At 34.1% G+C, this 19,843-nt stretch overlaps 1 protein-coding gene across 1 annotated transcript in view; it reads right to left on the bottom strand.

Moving 5' to 3' along the window:
- LOC143067493 (urocanate hydratase-like) overlaps nucleotides 1-19,843 on the bottom strand; it is a 25,148-nt gene extending 5,305 nt beyond the window's left edge. The window contains exons 1-14 of the mRNA XM_076240805.1: nucleotides 19,674-19,843; nucleotides 15,042-15,172; nucleotides 12,851-13,004; nucleotides 11,834-11,962; nucleotides 10,452-10,513; nucleotides 10,169-10,235; nucleotides 9,886-9,942; nucleotides 5,726-5,812; nucleotides 5,146-5,297; nucleotides 4,728-4,836; nucleotides 4,196-4,266; nucleotides 3,601-3,698; nucleotides 1,549-1,657; nucleotides 50-138 (exon numbers count right to left, since the gene is read on the bottom strand). Of these exons, the coding sequence (XP_076096920.1) occupies nucleotides 50-138; nucleotides 1,549-1,657; nucleotides 3,601-3,698; nucleotides 4,196-4,266; nucleotides 4,728-4,836; nucleotides 5,146-5,297; nucleotides 5,726-5,812; nucleotides 9,886-9,942; nucleotides 10,169-10,235; nucleotides 10,452-10,513; nucleotides 11,834-11,962; nucleotides 12,851-13,004; nucleotides 15,042-15,172; nucleotides 19,674-19,796 (1,438 nt within the window). The 5' untranslated portion in view covers nucleotides 19,797-19,843. The remainder of the gene's footprint in view (nucleotides 1-49; nucleotides 139-1,548; nucleotides 1,658-3,600; nucleotides 3,699-4,195; nucleotides 4,267-4,727; nucleotides 4,837-5,145; nucleotides 5,298-5,725; nucleotides 5,813-9,885; nucleotides 9,943-10,168; nucleotides 10,236-10,451; nucleotides 10,514-11,833; nucleotides 11,963-12,850; nucleotides 13,005-15,041; nucleotides 15,173-19,673) is intronic.

Raw genomic sequence — 19,843 nt, 5'->3', positions numbered from 1 at the left:
TTCTTTTGGTCAAGAATAAATATATTCCCATATCAAAGCGCATTTTTACCTCCTTCATTTATTATGTCCTCCAACACATTGGCTGAAATTTCATCCGTTGTGTCCAAGTCACTGGAACATCCTGATGTACACACCCATCTGTATATAGAACAAATATTTCAAGAAGTACCACAACAGTATAGGGATCTATAGAGTATCAGGCAAAATTTTATTTGATTCTCATTATCAAAACAATATAATTTATCAGAGATAAAGAATTATAACATTTTCTATTTTATATGATGCTGCAATAATTTTTGGGGTGTTTCTTTCATTTGACATTTTTGTTTATAATTAAAACTTTACAGCCTTCAAAATATATGGTCCCGACGGGTGCCACATGTGGAGCAGGATCCGCTTACCTTTCCTGTGCACCTTGGATCACCCACGTTTTTGGTGGGACTTGTGTTGTTTAGTCATTAGTTTTCTATGTTGTGTTTATTGTACTATTTGTTGATTTTTATTTTAATTTTAGCGATGGCGTTATTTATTAGTTTATTCTCGACTTATGAGTTAAATGTCCTCTCTTCTATAAAGATCTACGAATAAATTGTATGTCTGAGGTAAAAGGATATTGCTAATGTGGTTTTTTATTTAGATGCTTGAAATGCTTTTTAAGACAATCCTACACAAGCTGAAACAGAAACTTAATATGGTGATCAAATGAAAATCCTTTCAAATTTTAATCCGAATTATCGCATAATTCATTAGAGAACTATTGATATATTCCAATAAGGGTCTTAGAAGTTAAAATGTAAGTATTTAGCCAAAGCTATTGTGAACCATTAAAGCTAATCATTTTTATACGTCAAAAAAGTAGGTTGCACATGACGTTTCATATCAATATCACAATAGGATAATCACAATGCTAACAAAGTATACAAGAATACTAAACATCAGGAGTTGAAGTCATAAAACTTTGCTCAGTGCTCGGAGCACAAAAATCATGCTCGAAACATGAAATCCAGCATTTTGATTGGTTGATTCTCGAGTCTGAGTACAAAAATCGTGCTCGAAAGTTTTATGACCACAAGGAGAAATTAAGAAAAGGAAAGTCCATAAAAACTAACAAAATATATCTATTAACGGAGCAAGTGAATACATTAACTTCCATATTTTGGACTTGGTAAAGTAATTTGCCAAAGAATCTATATATAATAGATGATGGTTATAAATGTAGAGTTATCCTTAAACAATTGGTTTTTTTTAATCTAAAACTTAAAAAAAATTAAAATTATAATAAAGATACAGAACTCCAAGGAAAATTCAAATCGTATACTAGTCACCATAACCTCAAACACACCAATCGAATGAAAACAACTGTCATATTATATATTCATGGCTTGGAGTATTATAGTATTAAAAGTGTTATAGATGTACTGAAATAAGAAAATAAGATACGTCTGGAAAAAAATTAATTAAGAATTATAGGTCAATATGATGATAGTTTAGTAATTGGTCTGAGAATATTGATGTGATAAACACATTACTTTATTCGGTGAATACTACCTAAACGGACCAAATCCCAAAGAAAATATATCTCCCATAATATCCTGTACATATGATGGATAGCGGAACAAGGTCCCGGTTGCACTTTCATCTCTGCCTACGTCAGCTCCTAAAAATATAGTGATAGACATAATGTAGACATAATTTTTGGTTGAGCTCTGCAGAATTTCAATGTCATAGATGATCAACAACAGATTCAGTTTGTGGTTTTCACAGTTCTTTAGTAACTCCTTTTTTTGTTAAATGACACAGTAGAGAGTAACAATTTGATGGAAGCCATTATTGGAGCTACAAATGATTTTCCTTACGAAGTACATGAGTTCACCTATAATTTTGTCATGGTATTTGGTGACTGCAATTTCAGTTTGACCGGTTTTTTGTCTGTCTTTTATAATTTTTTTCTCCGACTCATTCTTTAGATTTCCGCTAACTGTTTTCTTAATTTTTCGGTGTAAAATCAGCGACTTAGTGTAAATAAGGCTTTCTGGAATAGTAACTCAATCGACATTTAAACGCAGGCAGAAATGACCCGCATATTATGAATTTGGATATGTAACTGATTTTGGAGACCTCCAGATTACTGAAGTTCTCAATATGAAAGCTACACGCATACCATTGTATTTATCTTTAATAATTTCTTTAAATTTGCACTTTTCAAATTTGCAGGATTTATCTTTGTTTCGAATAAAGATATATTTCGAAGGGGTAAAGTTTTCTCGTGTCCAGTACTACTGAAAAAGTTTTGCATAACATTTCATTGCATATAAGAAAATAACCATCACTGGAAGTTAACCAATCAAATGTTCACCTCTTTTTTACCTGTGTACAAGCTTTAGTAATTAAGTAACCTCAAGTTTCCAAAATATTCAGAAAAAAAGAAACACCAAATTAAAAAAAGTAAAAAATATTGTGCTTTTAAACAACTAAGATATATTTTTATGACCCAGTTTTTTTTTTTACTGCAATGAACTGTGGAATTAAGTACCTACAACTGTCAAATTTAAGGGAGTATCTGTTTTCGGACATTGATCGTATGCAAAAAGTAAAATCACAAAAATACTGAACTTAGAGGAAGATCAATTTGGAAAGTCCATAATAACATGGCAAAATCAAATAACAAAACACATCAAAAACGAATGGACAAAAACTGTCATATTCCTGACTTGGTACAGGCATTTTCAAATGTAGAAAATGGTGGATTAAACCTGGTTCTATAGCGCTAACCCTCTCACTTTAATGACAGTCTCATCAATTTCCGATATTTTTACATTGATGCCGTAAATAAACAGACACAATAAATATAATAGTCAAAATATGGGTACATCAGTCATCATCGTTTAACAATTTTAAAAGGAACAATTTAACAGAACACAAAAACATCTACTATCTACGAACACATTTATTGATTTGAGTATCTGACGTCAGAAAATTTTATACGTCACATAAATTTGTCGTTCAATGTACGTACAAACAATTTTAAAATTTTCATGGGAATGTTAGCATACAGGGTTAAAAAATCAAAAGTATGTAAGAATAAATTTAAGAAATAGACCGAGATTTAAACTAGTCCAAAAGTTATATATAGAATTTATAAGAATCCAAAAATAGTTAATTCCACTACGCGATTGAATGATTTTGACGTTTGAGGTTCAACGTATATTGTAATTCATAATAGAAATATATCATAATGACATATAATAGAACAATATCATACTGACGGGATATTTCAAAGTACAGAGTCACGTTATAAGAACAAAAGAAATACAAAAAGTCGCAAATACAAAACAAACCACAAAAAAATGAAAGCCAATACAAACACATTGACGAGATGTATAAGTACCGAGCCACGTGAAACGGATATCACATGAAACCATTCAACAGTAAAAGTAATATTAATAATAGAACAAAGACAAATGAAAGAACTATAAAACACGTTGTTAAGATGATAAACAACATCAGTACGAAGAATCTATACATCAAGACCATGTGACGTACTGTGATTTGGTGTGATTACACATAAAGTAAGTTTGAAAAACAATTGTCAGTATTTACCCGCTCTTGAAGCTTCCAAAAGAAAAGCATTTCCATAGTCCCAAAAATACAGTCCAAGGTCAGACAGCTTATTGATTGCTGTGACTTGTCTTCTGAGGCTAAAAAAACAAAATGCCAACAACGATTACAATTTATTGTCATATTGTATTAAAATGCTCAAAACATGTCTGTTAAGACAAAATATTCAATCATGTTTTCGATACTATATGTATGATATCAATGTCATTGTGTAATTCATGAATTTCAACTTCGTACTATTTCTGGCCATTTCTTATTTTTTATTTGATGAACCTTTTGTAAACGAAATGCGCATGTGGCGTCCACTATTATAAATATGGTATCTTCTTAGAGAACTCTTTACGAAATAACCAATGTATTTTAGGTTTAATAATGAATATTTTTGTTAAAGTTAATATGGATAATATATTCCCCATTCTAATTTTTAAGATCTTATATACTTTTCTTTAGCAAGGCTTTCATTTAAACTATATTTCGCTAGATGGAGTATAAGAATGGTAAACGGAGATAGCAATTTCATGAATTTCTGGAATTGTTTGTTTGTACAGTAGTGTCCTCTATATTGTTTTAAATTTACCTTTCCTGTACTAGATTCTTGAACCTAATTGGATCTTCATGCATCATAATCCTCGACTCATCATATGTTAGCTGAAATATTGGATTTGATCGTCAAATGAGGTAAAACGCTTCAGATACATGGTCCACTTGGTGTATCGATACAATGAAGAACAATGGATATAGGTCAAGTATATTTTTTTTTAATTTGTTTAGGTAAGAAACGTTGTACATGGCAATGTAATTTGTTTTTATTAAACATTAATTTTGAAATGTTAGAGATGATAAGATTTACATGAGTATTACCTTATTCAAATTGACAAAAATTTCGACTCAAAATGTGAATCGTAGACCTATACGATGATCTCAGATCCCTATTGTCATCTTTCTATCGGGGAGTAGAAACATTTCAGTTTTATATTCATACCCCACTTCTGAAGTTCGGTAAACTGAGCATTTTCTTAACCACCGATTATAAACTCCCTGTCCACTGAAATTTGATAGCAGGGATGATATGAGTGAGGAATTCTCATAGTCTAACATTTGTAAAATACCTGCACAGGATAATATCCTCCAAGATATGGATTGTGACATGAGGTTTGATCTGAACCTAGCTCTACTAATAGATCGCCTGTATTCTCATATTCTTCTACGAATCTTTCCCTATCAGTAAAAAGTAATACACATGGTAATATCTTGTTTCGGTTAAAAGATACTTGGATAATTACTGTTCTTAGGGGGAAAAAAACCAATTCTGTTGAACAAGTGCTGGGAATATGATCCCGATATTTCTGGAATATATTATACATGAATATATGTGATATTATCGATTTTTCAAGTCGTATATATACCATCACTTTTAGCGTAATTTTTTTTTCAGAAGAAAATAAATTTATTTAGATTGAATACAACCAGACAATACTAGGAATTGAAAAAAGTATTGGTTAATAATCGTCATATAAACGTACTAACCATAGGTCTACAATATTTCCATGATACCCAATACTGAAGGCTTCTTTCTGTCGTCTTGCGTGTCGTATTTTACTGATACATTCGTCCAAGTTGTTTGCGATAGTTGCAACCCATCCTTGGTTGTGGCGTTTCTCTAAAGCTTCTTTACTTACCTAAGTGATAAAAAAAGCCACATTTAGAAATCGTTTTGTTCTTCTTTTCTTACTTTGTATTATTATTATTCTGATGATTGCGTTATTTAGTTGCTTCTTTGTAGACGAAAGGCGCGTCTTGCATATAAAATTTCAATCCTGGTATTTTTTATGAGGTTTTACTAACATTTTGGTCAATGCCACTGCTGTTGGGTATCACCAACTCAGTAGTCAGTACTTCTGTGTTCATATGAATTATCCTATTAGATGTATTTGGTAAAACGTCAAGGAATTTTAGGTCCTGAATGTCCTCCAACCTCAAGGTGATTATGTTGGTTTTTTTTCGTTTTTGAGTATATTTTCCGTTTCAATAACAGTTCACAATAAACAAAAGAACAAAAGCAAAGCAGTAGAATCATAGCATCTTAGTTTTTCATTCAAGGGTTTACCTCAGCTGTTACACTTATACATCCACATATTGTTGCCGCCTTAGGTTGTGCTCCACTCATACCACCCAATCCAGATGTAACGAACACCTTAAATAGAATTTATATATATATATATTCATATTGATGCTGCCTTAGGTTGTGCTCCACTCATACCATCCAATCCAGATGTAACGAACACCTTAAATAGAATTTTTATATATATATTAGTATTGATGCTGCCTTAGGTTGTGCTCCACCCATACCACCAATTCCAGATGTAATGAACACCTTCAATAGAATATATATATATATGAAACTTTATTCAATTGTTCTTTTCGGCTTCTCCAACTTTTACTCTCCTTTTCTATCTATTCATATAAACAAATCAACTCTGGAATAAATGAAATGATTTCTACACCACCAATGTCCATTACTAACGGAGACATGGATTTAATCAAGAAAAGATTATCCGATATTGAAAGAATAGAAAGTCAAAATTACAAAACCAAGCAACAAAATAAATTTGCCAGAGATGGTCTTAAACAATTTTCAAATTTTGATACAAATAATATTTTAAAAGAGAGTAAGTTAAAACAACCAAGAAAAAGACGTTTTAAAAAACGGACACGACCTGCGGAGAATAATTTAGTTGTTAATCTATCGTCAACAGAATTAACCAACTCCGAAGAAAAATTATTAAGTAGAGGTCTTAACTTCTGTCCTATACCAGCAAACATTAACAACCTACAACTGGAGACAGATGTGGATCAATTTGCTAGACGCCTTCGCCTAAAAGAACATTTTAATAGGCAACACAAAAAAACCTTACAAGAAGCCGGAATGAATGATTCGGAATATGAGTGCATCCCAAGATTTAAAAAGAAAAGCGAATGGAATCCACCAAGGAGTAAGAACGACAATTTAGAATCCTTTATATCATCAATTAAAACTGAAGTAAAATCATCAGTCAGTGGCAAACGTTTAAGGAATCTCTCTGAACAAGAAAGCCAGGCCATAAATAATTTAAAAAGCCGTGATGATATTGTTATTAAACAAGCAGACAAAGGAAGTGCAGTTGTAGTGATCAACAAAACCGACTACATTGAAGAAGGGAATCGTCAGCTTTCAAATACAAAATTTTACAAACATTTAGAAAGTGATCCTACAAAAGAAATAAGTAAATAAATTTATGAGGTCCTTTCAGACATGAACAGCAAAAAACATATTGATGACGACACGTACGACTATCTACGACCTGATGAAACCTGCACAGCCGGTCGATTTTACTTGCTCCCAAAACTCCATAAAGAAGGGATTCCGGGAAGACCGATAGTATCTGCAAATGGCCATCCAACCGAAAAAATATCTGAATTCGTGGATTACCATCTCAGACCACATGTTAGAACAATGCCATCTTACATTCAAGATACTACAGATTATTTGAAGAAAATGGATTCATTAAACCCCTTACCAAACAACACAATTTTGGTATCGATGGATGTGTCTTCTTTGTACACAAATATTCCCAAAAATGAAGGAATAGTCGCTTGTGAACAGGTATGGAACAATCGTAAGGATAAACATCCCCCAACAGACTGTCTGGTTCAGTTGCTGAGACTAGTGCTTGAAAACAACAATTTTGTATTCAACGACCAGCACTACTTGCAGGTTGACGGTACCAGTATGGGAACCAAAATGGCACCTTCTTTTGCCAACATTTTCATGGGGAGTCTCGAAGAACGCATCCTTTCGAATGTACCATACAAACCCTTGTCTTGGCTCCGTTATATTGATGACATCGACATCAAATGGAACGAAACTGCAGAACGCCTGCAAGAATTTCTCGATTTCTGTAACAACTTTCATCAATCGATCAAGTTCACATCTGAAGTTTCAAATGAGAAAATTGCGTTTCTCGACACCACCATAACTTTAGAAAACGGAGTCATGACAACAGACCTTCACACCAAAAAAACTGATAAACACCAATTTCTCTCTCCGAAGAGTTGTCACCCGAAACACTGCTCCCGGAGCATTCCGTACAGCCAAGCCATCAGGTTAAAACGGATTTGTTCATCGGAATCAAAGTTAAACCATCGTTTAGGGCAACTCAGACAGCAACTCAAATCAAGAGGTTATAAGAACAAAAGTATTTCAGAAGCTTTCGGAAAAGCAAACGAAAAAGAACGAACAAACCTACTTGAATACAAAGAAAAGACGGCCCAGACAAATAAAATCCCGTTTGTTGTTAGCTTTCATCCTCATCTGACAAATATTTCATCAATTGTCCACAAACACTGGCGTCTTATTGAAAATGATCCTTCCTTAAGCGAGATTTTTCCATCACCTCCCGTTATGGCTTACCGCAGACCAAAAAACCTCAAAGATATTCTAGTATCATCCAAAGTATCTAAACGGGAGATATCAACAATCGGAGGTTATAAACAATGCGGAAGGGGCAATTGTAAGTGCTGCAAAGTCGCCAATATAGAAACCCAGTTCATCAGCACAGTCACAAAGAAAAATTACAACATATTTATAACATCAAATTGCAAAACGCAAAATTGCATTTATGTTCTAACGTGTGGAACTTGCAAATTACAATATGTTGGTGAAACAGAAACCCCATTTAACATCCGACTAAATAACCATCGGTCATTTTATACAAAAGAAAGGAACTGCCCAATTACAAGACACCTTTTAAGAGCAGGACATGATTTTGAAAACATCACATTTCAAATCATTGAGAAAAATCAAAATTGGGATACACAAGGAAGACAAAAAAGAGAGAGATTTTGGATGCACCAGTTACGAACTCTTGAACCTGATGGACTCAATGAGAGAGACGAAAAAAGATTTCAAAGCAAATCAAAACCATAGTTATCTTGAAATCATACAAATTAATTTATAAAAATTCATACAATTAATCGAACATCTATAAATGTGTTAAACTTTTATTCCAACTTCATGTAGTTGTAGCTACAAACATATTTTATGACCGAATTAATATGTTACACCCATCCCTCAAATCTTGTATAGATTAAGCTACAAAAATATTTTTCTGTCATGCATCCGATTTCACCTTGAGAGATGCACACGCCTGATGAAGCTAATTTGTTTAGCGAAATATTGCGTATTTCTATTTAACATCTAATAGAACTTTTTAATGTATCAATTAGTGTGTTTTAGTTATATTCTTAGACATTTATATAATTTTAATTCAGTAACTGTATCAGTTTATTTTCACAAACTGATCCACGCTTAATTAGATTGAATGTTGATTGTTGCTATTTTTAGACATTATATATATATATTATATATATATTTGTATTGATGCTGCCTCAGGTTGTGCCCCACTCATACCACCCAATCCAGATGTAACGAACACCTTAAACAGAATTTATGTATACAAATATATACATATATACATTTGTATCCTTTCGTACACAGGCAATCAGAATAATAGTGTTGTCATTTCAGTGGTATTTTTACATTGCCATATAAGCGAGAGGTTTGGCTAGCCATAAAACTAGTTTCGAACCACCATTGTTTCTTAAAATATCCTGTACCAAGGTAGGAATATGGCAGTTGTTATCAAATAGTCCGTTTTTATGTATGTTGGGGTTTGTTTTTGTGGCAGTTGTGTTTCTGTTGTCCCGTTGTTTTCCTTTATAATTGTTGTTTTCCTCAGTTTTGGCTTGTGACACTACATTGTTTCAGTTAAATCGATTTATGACTATTGAAGACCGATATACCAGTTTTGCCTTTATTTACGCATACACCTTAAACGCTTTTTAAAATTATCATTACAATATAAGGAAATTGGCATCAGAAAATACTGATATGCATTCTGTGCTGTGTTTATTGCTTTTAAATATATTTTGTTTCGTTTACCCATGAAGACAAATATTTTCGAAATGCGCATATGGTTCAATGATTTGACTTTTATATCTTCTAATTTTGTATTTTCATAAATGTCGAGTATTACTCAATATTCATATCATAATAATGATAATAATGTTTTGATCACCCATCAAGCAACTCACAAACATGATTGTGTGAAAATAGCAAATTATATACTGTATTCAAAAGGTCGATTTTGATGAATGCAAACCAATGTTACGCTTAAAATATGGCTAAATTGTCTTTTTAAATTTGTGAAAAAACAAATGCTGGTTTACCTTTCCTCTCATATCCGTGGTACCCAGATGTCGCCTGGCTGCATTCAATACTGTCAACTATATGAATAAAGAAATATGCCGTCTGTATATATTAATTATAAACAAATAGTGACACTCAATGCAGATCTTGGAAGTTTCTATTTTATGTGTTTATGGATAATATATTCGCTATCTGTTTGAAATATTAGTTCTGTGTTGTTCATCATGAAAACGGCGTTGTCAGTTGGTATATACATGGTCGAAGGAAAACTTAAAATCACAACTTCAGTATAGTTTAGCTTACCGTTGTGCCATGAACTATCCCTTGTGGTCCTATATAGCAGAAACTACCAGCTGTCATCTGACCATACCTGATATTAAAAATGAAACAGTTAAAAGTACTCTTTAAAGTAAGTGTTCGTATAAATTTAGCTATGACCAAACATTACTCACCTTATTTAGAACTTCATGTAAAGGTCTCATTTATAGCCCATGTTCATGTAGAGATGTAATTTTTTCAATATTATGTACACAAAAAAGACTGTCTGTAGTTAGAAATAACTCAGTTAAGAAAAAAGTAAACTCACATTGTGTTTCCGAGTGCAAACATTTTCTCGTACATTTCTCTTGATGAGTAGTTTGGTATTACCTATAACGTAAAAAAAGTCTAGATATCTTTGTTCTTAGTAATAAGACAACGTATTGCTACTTTGTTTTTAACCAAAACGATTATCTATTCATAAAGTACATTTAAAAGACGATTGTTACGTTTTACTTAAGCGTAATTTATAATTCACATTACGTGCTAGTATTTGGCGCTGAATGACAATTAATGATTGAGCATAAACTTTTTTTAAAGTTGAAGTGTTGTGTTCCATTTGAGTATTGTATTTGAGTCATGTCAAGGACCTGATAGTATGTTTTGGTCTGTTGGTTTTTTTTTTTATTTATTTGTTTCCAGAATAGCAGAGTATGCACGGTAAAAGTAGGAACGAAGTTAAACAAAGTAAAAAAAAGTAAAAAAAAGTAAAACAAGTTTAACAAACTCAAACAAAGGCAACAGTAGTACCGGTGTTCAAAAGTAATAAATCGATTGCGACAAAACAAATCCGGGTTACAAACTAAAACCAAGGGAAACACATCAATTTTTAGGATGAAAACAAAAGAAACTACAGGATTACTTGAGTTTAACAAAAACAAACTCCAACATCCATAGAAACGAACTATTTTATAAAAACTGCCAAATCAGATTCAAAAGATGAAGTTTATATATACTGACAAAATCAAACATTATCAATCGGGTAATACAGCTAGATTATATGCTGTGATTTAGTGTATAAAGGCGACCGTAGTGGACCGCTGTTCGAAATTTATAAATCGATTGAGAAAAAAGCAAATCCGGGTTACAAACTAAAACTGAGGGAAACACATCAAATATAAGAGGAGAACTACGACACAACAGAAACACAACATTAAAATGTAACACACACAGAAACTATAATAGAACAATGAGACCGACAAAAAAGGAAAGCCATAAAACTAAACTTGTCTGTTCTCTTGTCGGGTTGTTTTCTCTTTTACACATTCCCCATTTCCATTCTCAATTCTAAATTTTAGCAACCGATAGGAAAGAAAGGATGACAATTCTCATATGTATTTTCCAGGGGAAAACGGTAGGTAAGGCTGTTTTTATAGCTAGGTAAAGCTCCCACTTGTATTATAAACAGGAAATGACATGTGTTATCTCAAATGATAGACTACTATACTGCTGGGAAAAGGTTCAACATACAACAAAAATGAAAAGCACTTGCAGTGTTGCTGGTTATACAATGCAGTGCTACTTTGATATAGTCGATAATATGACTAGTGTGTACATGGCTAAAATAATCATAGCATATGTTGTTAATGATAAGACTTTGTGACAAGGTAAATGTGTCAAAAGCTGAAAAGAGAAATTATGTTTACCTACCATACCGTTAGTTATAACGAGCCTTGGCGCTGCTGGGTTACTTGGGAAAAGTCCCATTGGATGACCAGAATACATCACTAATGTTTGTTCTTCTGACATCTCTGATAGGTAGGAGAGGGTGATCCAAAACTGAATCAAACATATCGTCATTATGATATGTGTTCAATCACATGAAATTTCAATAGAACAGAAAGGCTTCACATAATTAGGTATAAAACTAAACCCAAGGGTTTTGGTGTTGGGTACCACCTTAATAAGGCATTTAAAAAGTATTTTTTGAATAAAACACACTACTTGGCATACAAAATTTTAATTCTGGTACTAATGAAGAGTTTATTCACAACATAGACTTTCCAGCAATATGTTTAAGCGTATACTTATAACGGGAAGACACAACTTAAAAGTACGATTTTCTTCTTTTTTTTAAGTTAGTATCTTGTTCATGTAGTTTTGGTTATCACTGCATCCAAGCAGACTGTCAACCTGTAATAGCTGAAAATCTTTTTTTCTATGATTTCATATTTTCTTCTTTTTTTTGCGTTCGTTTTGTTGGGACGTTTCCGTTGTTATTTGTACATATGTGTTTGTCTATTAGCATTTGCCATTTTCTAATTTATGAACACAGGAAATGATAATGGGTTTATCCGTTTTGTGCTTAATTTAGTATTGGTTATTGCTCGCTAAGTGGCAATGCTCCAAGTTCTCTTACTCCTATACGTTATTTGCATATAGCGAATTGCAGACACAATAGTAATGTAATTAATTTGACCATTAATGAGTGGCTGTCTTCGTAGATTACCTTAGTCGTATTTGGCACAACTTTTTGGAATTTTGAATCTTCAATGCTTTGTACTTGTTTGGCTTTATAAATATTTTGATATGAGCGTCACTAATGAGTTTTATGTAGACGAAACGCGCGTCTGGCGTACTACATTATTATCCTGGTACCTTTGATAACTATTCGTACGCGTATTAAAAACGTGTTAAAATTCATAATTATATTTTTTCAAGTAATACCTGCGCCCAGTTCGAGAACGCCTGCCCGTTTCCTCCATATGTAACCAATTCTTGAGGGAATTGCGCCACACGAGGGTCTAAGTTATTAAGTATCATATGGATGATTGCTGCGGCCTGTCTGTTTCTCCCAGGTATCTCGTCGATTGGATAAGCTCTGCAATAAACAACCATCATGAGTTGAAATGTTGTAGTGACGACTGGAAACTATAATTTGATTATCAACTTATATTGATTTGAGTGTTGATTATATAACATATTGTTTGTTAATTTGCATACTCGTCTTTCATTGCACTTATTCAAACAGCAAAACCCTTATTTTTTTGATTCATGTCTATACTTACTATTTTGCAGTCTGTAATATTCAAATCAAAATTCCTCAATGCTCTTCAACCTTGTAATTGTTTGGCTTTATAACTTTTTTTTATCTGAGCGTCACTGATGAGTCTTACGTAGACGAAACGCACGTCTGGCGTCAATTATAATCCTGGTACCTTTGATAACAATTTACACCACTGGGTCGATGCCACTGCTGGTGGACGTTTCGTCCCCGAGGGTATCACCAGCCAAGTAGTCAGCGCTTTTGTATTGACATGAATATCAATTATATGGTCATTTTTATAAATTTCCTGTTACAAAACTTTGAATTTTTCGAAAAACTAAGGGTTTTCTTATTCTAGGAATAGATTACCTTAGCCGTATTTGGCACAACTTTTTGAAATTTTGGGTCCTCAATGCTCTTCAACTTTGTACTTGTTTGGCTTTATAACTTTTATTATCTGGGCGTCACTGATGTGTCTTATGTAGACGAAACGCGCGTCTGGCGTATTAAATTATAATCCTGGTACCTTTGATAACAATTTTAAATTTGTTTATGATTAGAAATATAGTTACAAAAGAAATCAATCTTGGTCCCAGTAAGATGTTACAAAAATACAACAAAGTTTGACTAAATTGTTTAACATCCAGTGGAATCATACACATACACCGATAAAAACACCATTCGGTAAATTTGATTCAAATCGTTAGTTCTAAATTATTGTGCCAAAGCAGGCTCAAGCCATATATGCAGGTATTGGGGTGGGAACACTGTAGTGTGTATTAATATATTACGCCTAAGTAACGGTAAATATACAGATAATGATTGTATCAATGATATCTCATGCACAACACATGAACATTGATTGCAAATGCTTTACTTGTTAGCTTAGCATTTGAAATGACCGCATAAAGAATAGTCCATGTCAATATAGGAGAATCCACATCTGAAAGGGTGATACTTTCGAGCACGAAACGTCAATCAACAATGACATCGACCCTATGATTGTAATACTCATCAAAGAAAACAGTCTTATAATGTAATACATAATAAATATTAAATGTAAGAGGTTTATCTAGCTTTAAAACCAGTTGTAACCCTCCATCTTCTTCTAAATATGTCTGTACCAAGTCAAGAATATGACAGTTGTTTTTCAATCGACCCGTTGTGTTATAAAATATTACTTTTGATTTTGTCAGTTTGATGGATTTCCCCATTTTGAATTTACCTGAGAGTTAGATATTTTGTTGTATTTTTTCGTATACAAAAGACTCAGAATGTTGCCTTACACGGGAATACAAATGATTTAAAATCCAAATCAATTGCAGATTTGAAGATCAATGAAAACGAAAATTTCCAAAATCTTGTGCTAAATCACAATAACTCTATCTATGCCTTGGGGTAAGAAAACCTATGGGCTTTGATTGATATTAACGCTTAACTAACAATAACTTTACAGAAAATAACTGTATCGATGATATGTCGTTTGAATGCAGGAGTTTCCATAACTTGACAGTTGGTACCCTTTAGTATTATTGCCTATCAACAGTGTCATAGACTCAGTGATTGTAAAAAAATCATCAGAGATCCCATGCCTATATAAATGGAATACATGACACGCGCGTTTCGTTTACACAAGACTCACCAGATGGCCTGGCACTGAGGTAAAAAGAGTTAGAAGTCTACATCAATTGCTTAATTGAAGATGAATCAACCGTCTTTGAAAATTCCCGTGATATATTGAGATAGATTACAATTATGAATTAATGGTCAGACATCCAGATGAAGTCATTTTACCAAGCAGCATGTACAAAAAATATCGGGACTTTCAAGAAAGACAAATTATTCCCTAGTTTTCATTATGGTATACTTTACCTCATATCAAACGTAGGTAGAAGCCTATACATGTATATATGGCCATAATTACGTAATTCATCTGCAAACTCATGTGCTAAAACTTCGTGATGGTTTGGTAGAAAGTATCGAAGCGCATTCTGTAGTGCTAGCTAGAAAGAAAATGTTAAATTAAATCTTATGGTTTTACCTGTTATATAGAATCTTCAGTCAACCTGATTATTAGTCATGTAAATATTTAACTCTGGTGACAGCTCATTTTGTTGAATATAATTATGAAACTATCTGGCAATCTTTGGTTGACTCCTATTTTGTTTGGTGATATTAAGATAGTTTACTAGATTCGAACGTCCACAAACAACATAAATAAGGCCGTTTGTTTTCTCGTTTGAATGGTTTTACATTGTCTTATCGGGGCCTTTTATAGCTGACTATGCGGTATGGGCTTTGCTCATTGTTGAAGGCCGTACGGTGACCTATAGTTGTTAACGTCTGTGTCATTTTGGTCTTTTGTGGATAGTTGTCTCATTGGCAATCATACCACATCTTCTTTTTTATAAGATTGACTATTACGAACTCTACCGAAAAACACTGTGAAATTCGGATGTTTTAGGAAGGGTAAGTGGTTTCTGTCCGACTAGACAGTCGATTCACGATGTTACTTATGGCTTGTTACTTACTTACTTACTTACTTACTGCCCTTGTACGCCATTGGCGTGTAGGGCAGTAACGAAGATTTTCCACTTGTGTCTGTCGTTGGCAGTTTTCTGTAGTGTGCCCCATGTCTGTTGGTATTTACTAGCCTCTGCCTCTACAGTTCTTCTCCGTGTCATTTTGGGTCTTCCTCTCTTTCTTTTACCTTCTGGGGTCCAGTGGAGTGCTGTCTTTGTGATATCCTCCTGGTCTTTCCGCAGGACATGCCCAATCCACCTACACCGTCTTCTCATTATTTTTGTGGCTATATCTTGTTGTTGGCATCTGATGAAGAGGTCCTCGTTTGAGATTTTGTGTGGCCAAAAGATTCGCAGAATCCTTCTTAGACTTTTAGTATGGAATACGGACAGCTTGTTTTAATCTTGTTCTGTCATCCTCCAACATTCTGAACCATACAAAAGTACAGGCAAGACACAGCTGCTGTAAAGTTTGAGTTTGGTCCGGATGGTATATTGACCAGATCTCCATACAGCCTGCAGATTGTGAAGAGCTGACCTTGCCTTTGATAGTCTTCTTTTGATGTCACATTCTGCGCCACCATTGGTAGTAACAGTGCTGCCAAGGTATGTGAAGGTATCAACATATGGTTATGTTTTTCCATCCCGCAATACTGACCCTGGGTTGTTTACATTAAGTGTCATGACTTCAGTTTTCTTTACGTTGATTTTCAGCCCTATCTGTCCTGAATATTTTTCTAACTCTGAGATCTTATCTTGAATATGTTGGTGTGTGTGAGACATTAATGCTAAGTCATCAGCAAAATCTAGGTCTTCCAAAGTGGTGAAAGTGCCCCATCTTATGCCTCTTGTTGTATTAGCTGTTGTGTGTCTCATTATCCAGTCAATGACTATAATGAAGAGTGTCGATGACATGACACACCCTTGTCTTACTCCTGATTTTACTTGGAAGTATATATCACTGTATCCAACCCTGCACTGAAATCCCTTGTAGAATGCTTTTATGAGGTTAATAAGATGTTGTGGAATGCCATATGATAGCAATATTTTCCAAAGACTTTCCCTGTGGATGCTGTCAAATGCTTTCTCGAAGTCAACAAAGTTTATATATAGCTGCCGTTGCCATTCTGTGCATTGTTCTATAATATTTCTTAATGTAAATATTTGGTCGATGAAACCTCTCCCCGGACGAAAACCTGCTTGTTCTTTTCGCAGTAGATCATCAATGGAGTTTGCAATTCGTCTAATTATGATTTTTGCCATGATCTTACTTGGGATGGAAAGAAGTGTAATGCCACGCCAGTTGTTACAATCACTAAGTGCTCCCCTTTTTTGGTATTTTGATTATAGTGCCATTATTCCAGATGTATGGTATCTGTGCTTTATTCCAGATGTCTTTAAAGATGTTATAAAGCAGGATGGCAGATAAACCTGGGTCTAATTCTTGATTTTCTTGATAGAGGTTTGCTGCTCACAAGGAAGCTATTAAACCAAGAGTTCCAAATGGTGAAGTTGAAATCCTCCCTTCGTAAATTTTACGGACGCCATCACGAGTTGGTTGACCGTTATGGAATAACCGTTTCACAAATGATATCAGATATGTTCCTTACGTCGTAACTACAATCCCCTTCCCTTTGATGAATATGACCTACCGAATTAGACTATTTACCGGATTTGTAATCACATAAGCAACACGACGGGTGCCACATGTGGAGCAGGATCTGCTTACCCTTCCGGAGCACCTGAGATCACCCCTAGTTTTTGGTGGGGTTCGTGCTGTTTATTCTTTAGTTTTCTATGTTGTGTCACGTGTACTATTGTTTTTCTGTTTGTCTTTTTCATTTTTATCCATGGCGTTGTCAGTTTGTTTTAGATTTATGAGTTTGACTGTCCCTTTGGTATCTTTCGTCCCTCTTTTAAACAGTTCAGCATTCAAATTGTCATTTCCAGGTGATTTTCCATTTTTTAGACTTTTGATTGCAGATATTATCTCATTCATTTCAGGTGGTCCTATGCTGATTTCTAGTTCGTTGTTATTTTCTGCAATAATGGGGAGTTCTGTTGGAGTTGGTCTATTAAGTAGCTCACTGAAATGTTCTGTCCATCTTTGTTTTTGTTCAATTTCGGATGTTAACAAATTCTCTAGCTTGCCTCTTACATGAATATTAGACGATGCTGTGTTTTTGCCACAAATAATCTTGGTTATTTTATATAAGTTGCCTTGCTCGCCTTTGTTAGCTGCTTCTTCTACCTTTTCAGCTAGGCTATCCATGTGGCCTCTCTTGTCGTTTCGCACCATTCTATTCACGTTTCTGTGTATTTGGCTATATTCAAGTTGGTATCTTTCTTTAAGACGTTGTGATTTTGCCTCGTTCAACTTTTTCTTTGTATCTCTTCTGATAGTAATATTGTCCCATGTTCTAGGTGTAATCCAATCTTTATGTTTCTGTTTTTGTTTAAATCCAATAGATTCTTCTGCACTTTTAGTAAATATCTCAGAAATTTTCCCCCATTTATCATCAATTGTTTCTGTGTCATCTTCATCATTTAAGTTTTCTAAAATTTTGAATCTATTTCTTATCAAGGTTGTATATTCTTTTCTTACGTTGCTTTCTTTCAACTTTTCAATGTCAAACTGCTTCCAAGATCTTGTGTTCTTTCCATTAGCCCTGAGTTTGAGTTTAATGTCAGCTGTTACCAAATGGTGATCACTTCCAACATCAGCTCCTCTCTTGACTTTAACATCCAACAGGGATCGTTTCCACATTCCATTTATCATGATGTGATCTATTTGGTTCTTGTCTCGTTGGTTTGGAGAGCACCATGTCAATTTATGAATGTTTCGATGGGGAAAAATTGTCCCTCCTATTACATAGTTGTTAGTGGTACATAGTTCTGCTAGTCTTTCACCATTCTCATTCATATTACCACATCCATGATTTCCCATAGCTCTTTCATAGTGGGTGTTACTAGATCCAACTTTGGCATTCATATCCCCCATGATGATTTTGATGTCGTGTTTTGGGGTTTTGTCTATTTCCTGTTGGAGTTGTTCATAAAATGCATCTTTTTTCTCCTCGCTGGAATCATTTGTTGGAGCATAACATTGCAGTATAGTCATGTTGACCCGATTCCCTTTTAACCTTGCCATAATCAGCCTACTATTTATTGGTTTCCATTCCATCAGATATTTCGCCATTCCTTTCTTTAGAATAATTGCTACCCCTTCATGATGATGCCTATGGCTTGTTAGAGTAGATCGTATTCGATTACGATAAATTCTTTATTCAACATTTCTTATATACTAGTTTAAAAACATCATATAAGATTTTTACACTCCTTTCACATAAAGAGGTCTTGTACAGTGATCATTATGTCTGTTTGATTATTCGTCAGTATATGTAAATATAGGGCTGCATTTCGTTTAATATACTCGCCTTGACCAGCCGTTGCTGTTTCAATGACACGTTCGCAAAATCTTTGATACATAAGGGTATTCAGACAGCTGCACAATGTCATTTGGTACTAACATGTAACCAATTACTCAAGTTTGTCTGGGAAAACTAAGGAATTTCCCTCCCCGATGCAAAGCTCTGATTCCTTGTCCGGATATACTTTTTGTCCTTTTTTATTTTATTGCTCTTCTTCCTTTTAATAAACTTTGGATTTTCAAATATTTTGGCCCTTGTGTATCACTGAAAGGACATTGATTGTCGAAAGGTGCATCTGGTGCAGAAAAATTGTACCGTTTATGTTATTAAATATATCAAATGGCATTGTTTCACTATTGTTTATTCTATTCTTATCTAAATGATTTATAAAGATTCCTAGACCAAACGTTTTAGCAATATCGTTGACTAGAGTGTACTGGAATCTTATCTTCATAACTGCTCTTGAACTTTCGACTGAAGTAAACAAAACTAGCAGGATTGAGGAACTGACAACTTATGTATATCTCAATAATAAAAGTGTTCAAACTTACCCTCTGTTCGGCCGGTGTAAGATCAGGTGTCCTGACCGGTGCATGTGGCACAGTCTCGTCCCTTTGACGCCTCGGTGGGAGAGGGTCGGGGATACCGTCACATACTTCTTTCAGTGAAGACATTATAATCTAAACGGAGATAAATATTTACAACTTTAGTGACTGAACAT

This window comes from Mytilus galloprovincialis, chromosome 1 (assembly GCF_965363235.1).
Source record: "Mytilus galloprovincialis chromosome 1, xbMytGall1.hap1.1, whole genome shotgun sequence".
In the NCBI taxonomy this organism is placed as follows: domain Eukaryota; kingdom Metazoa; phylum Mollusca; class Bivalvia; order Mytilida; family Mytilidae; genus Mytilus; species Mytilus galloprovincialis.
This window is presented reverse-complemented; position numbering and strand designations above follow the sequence as displayed.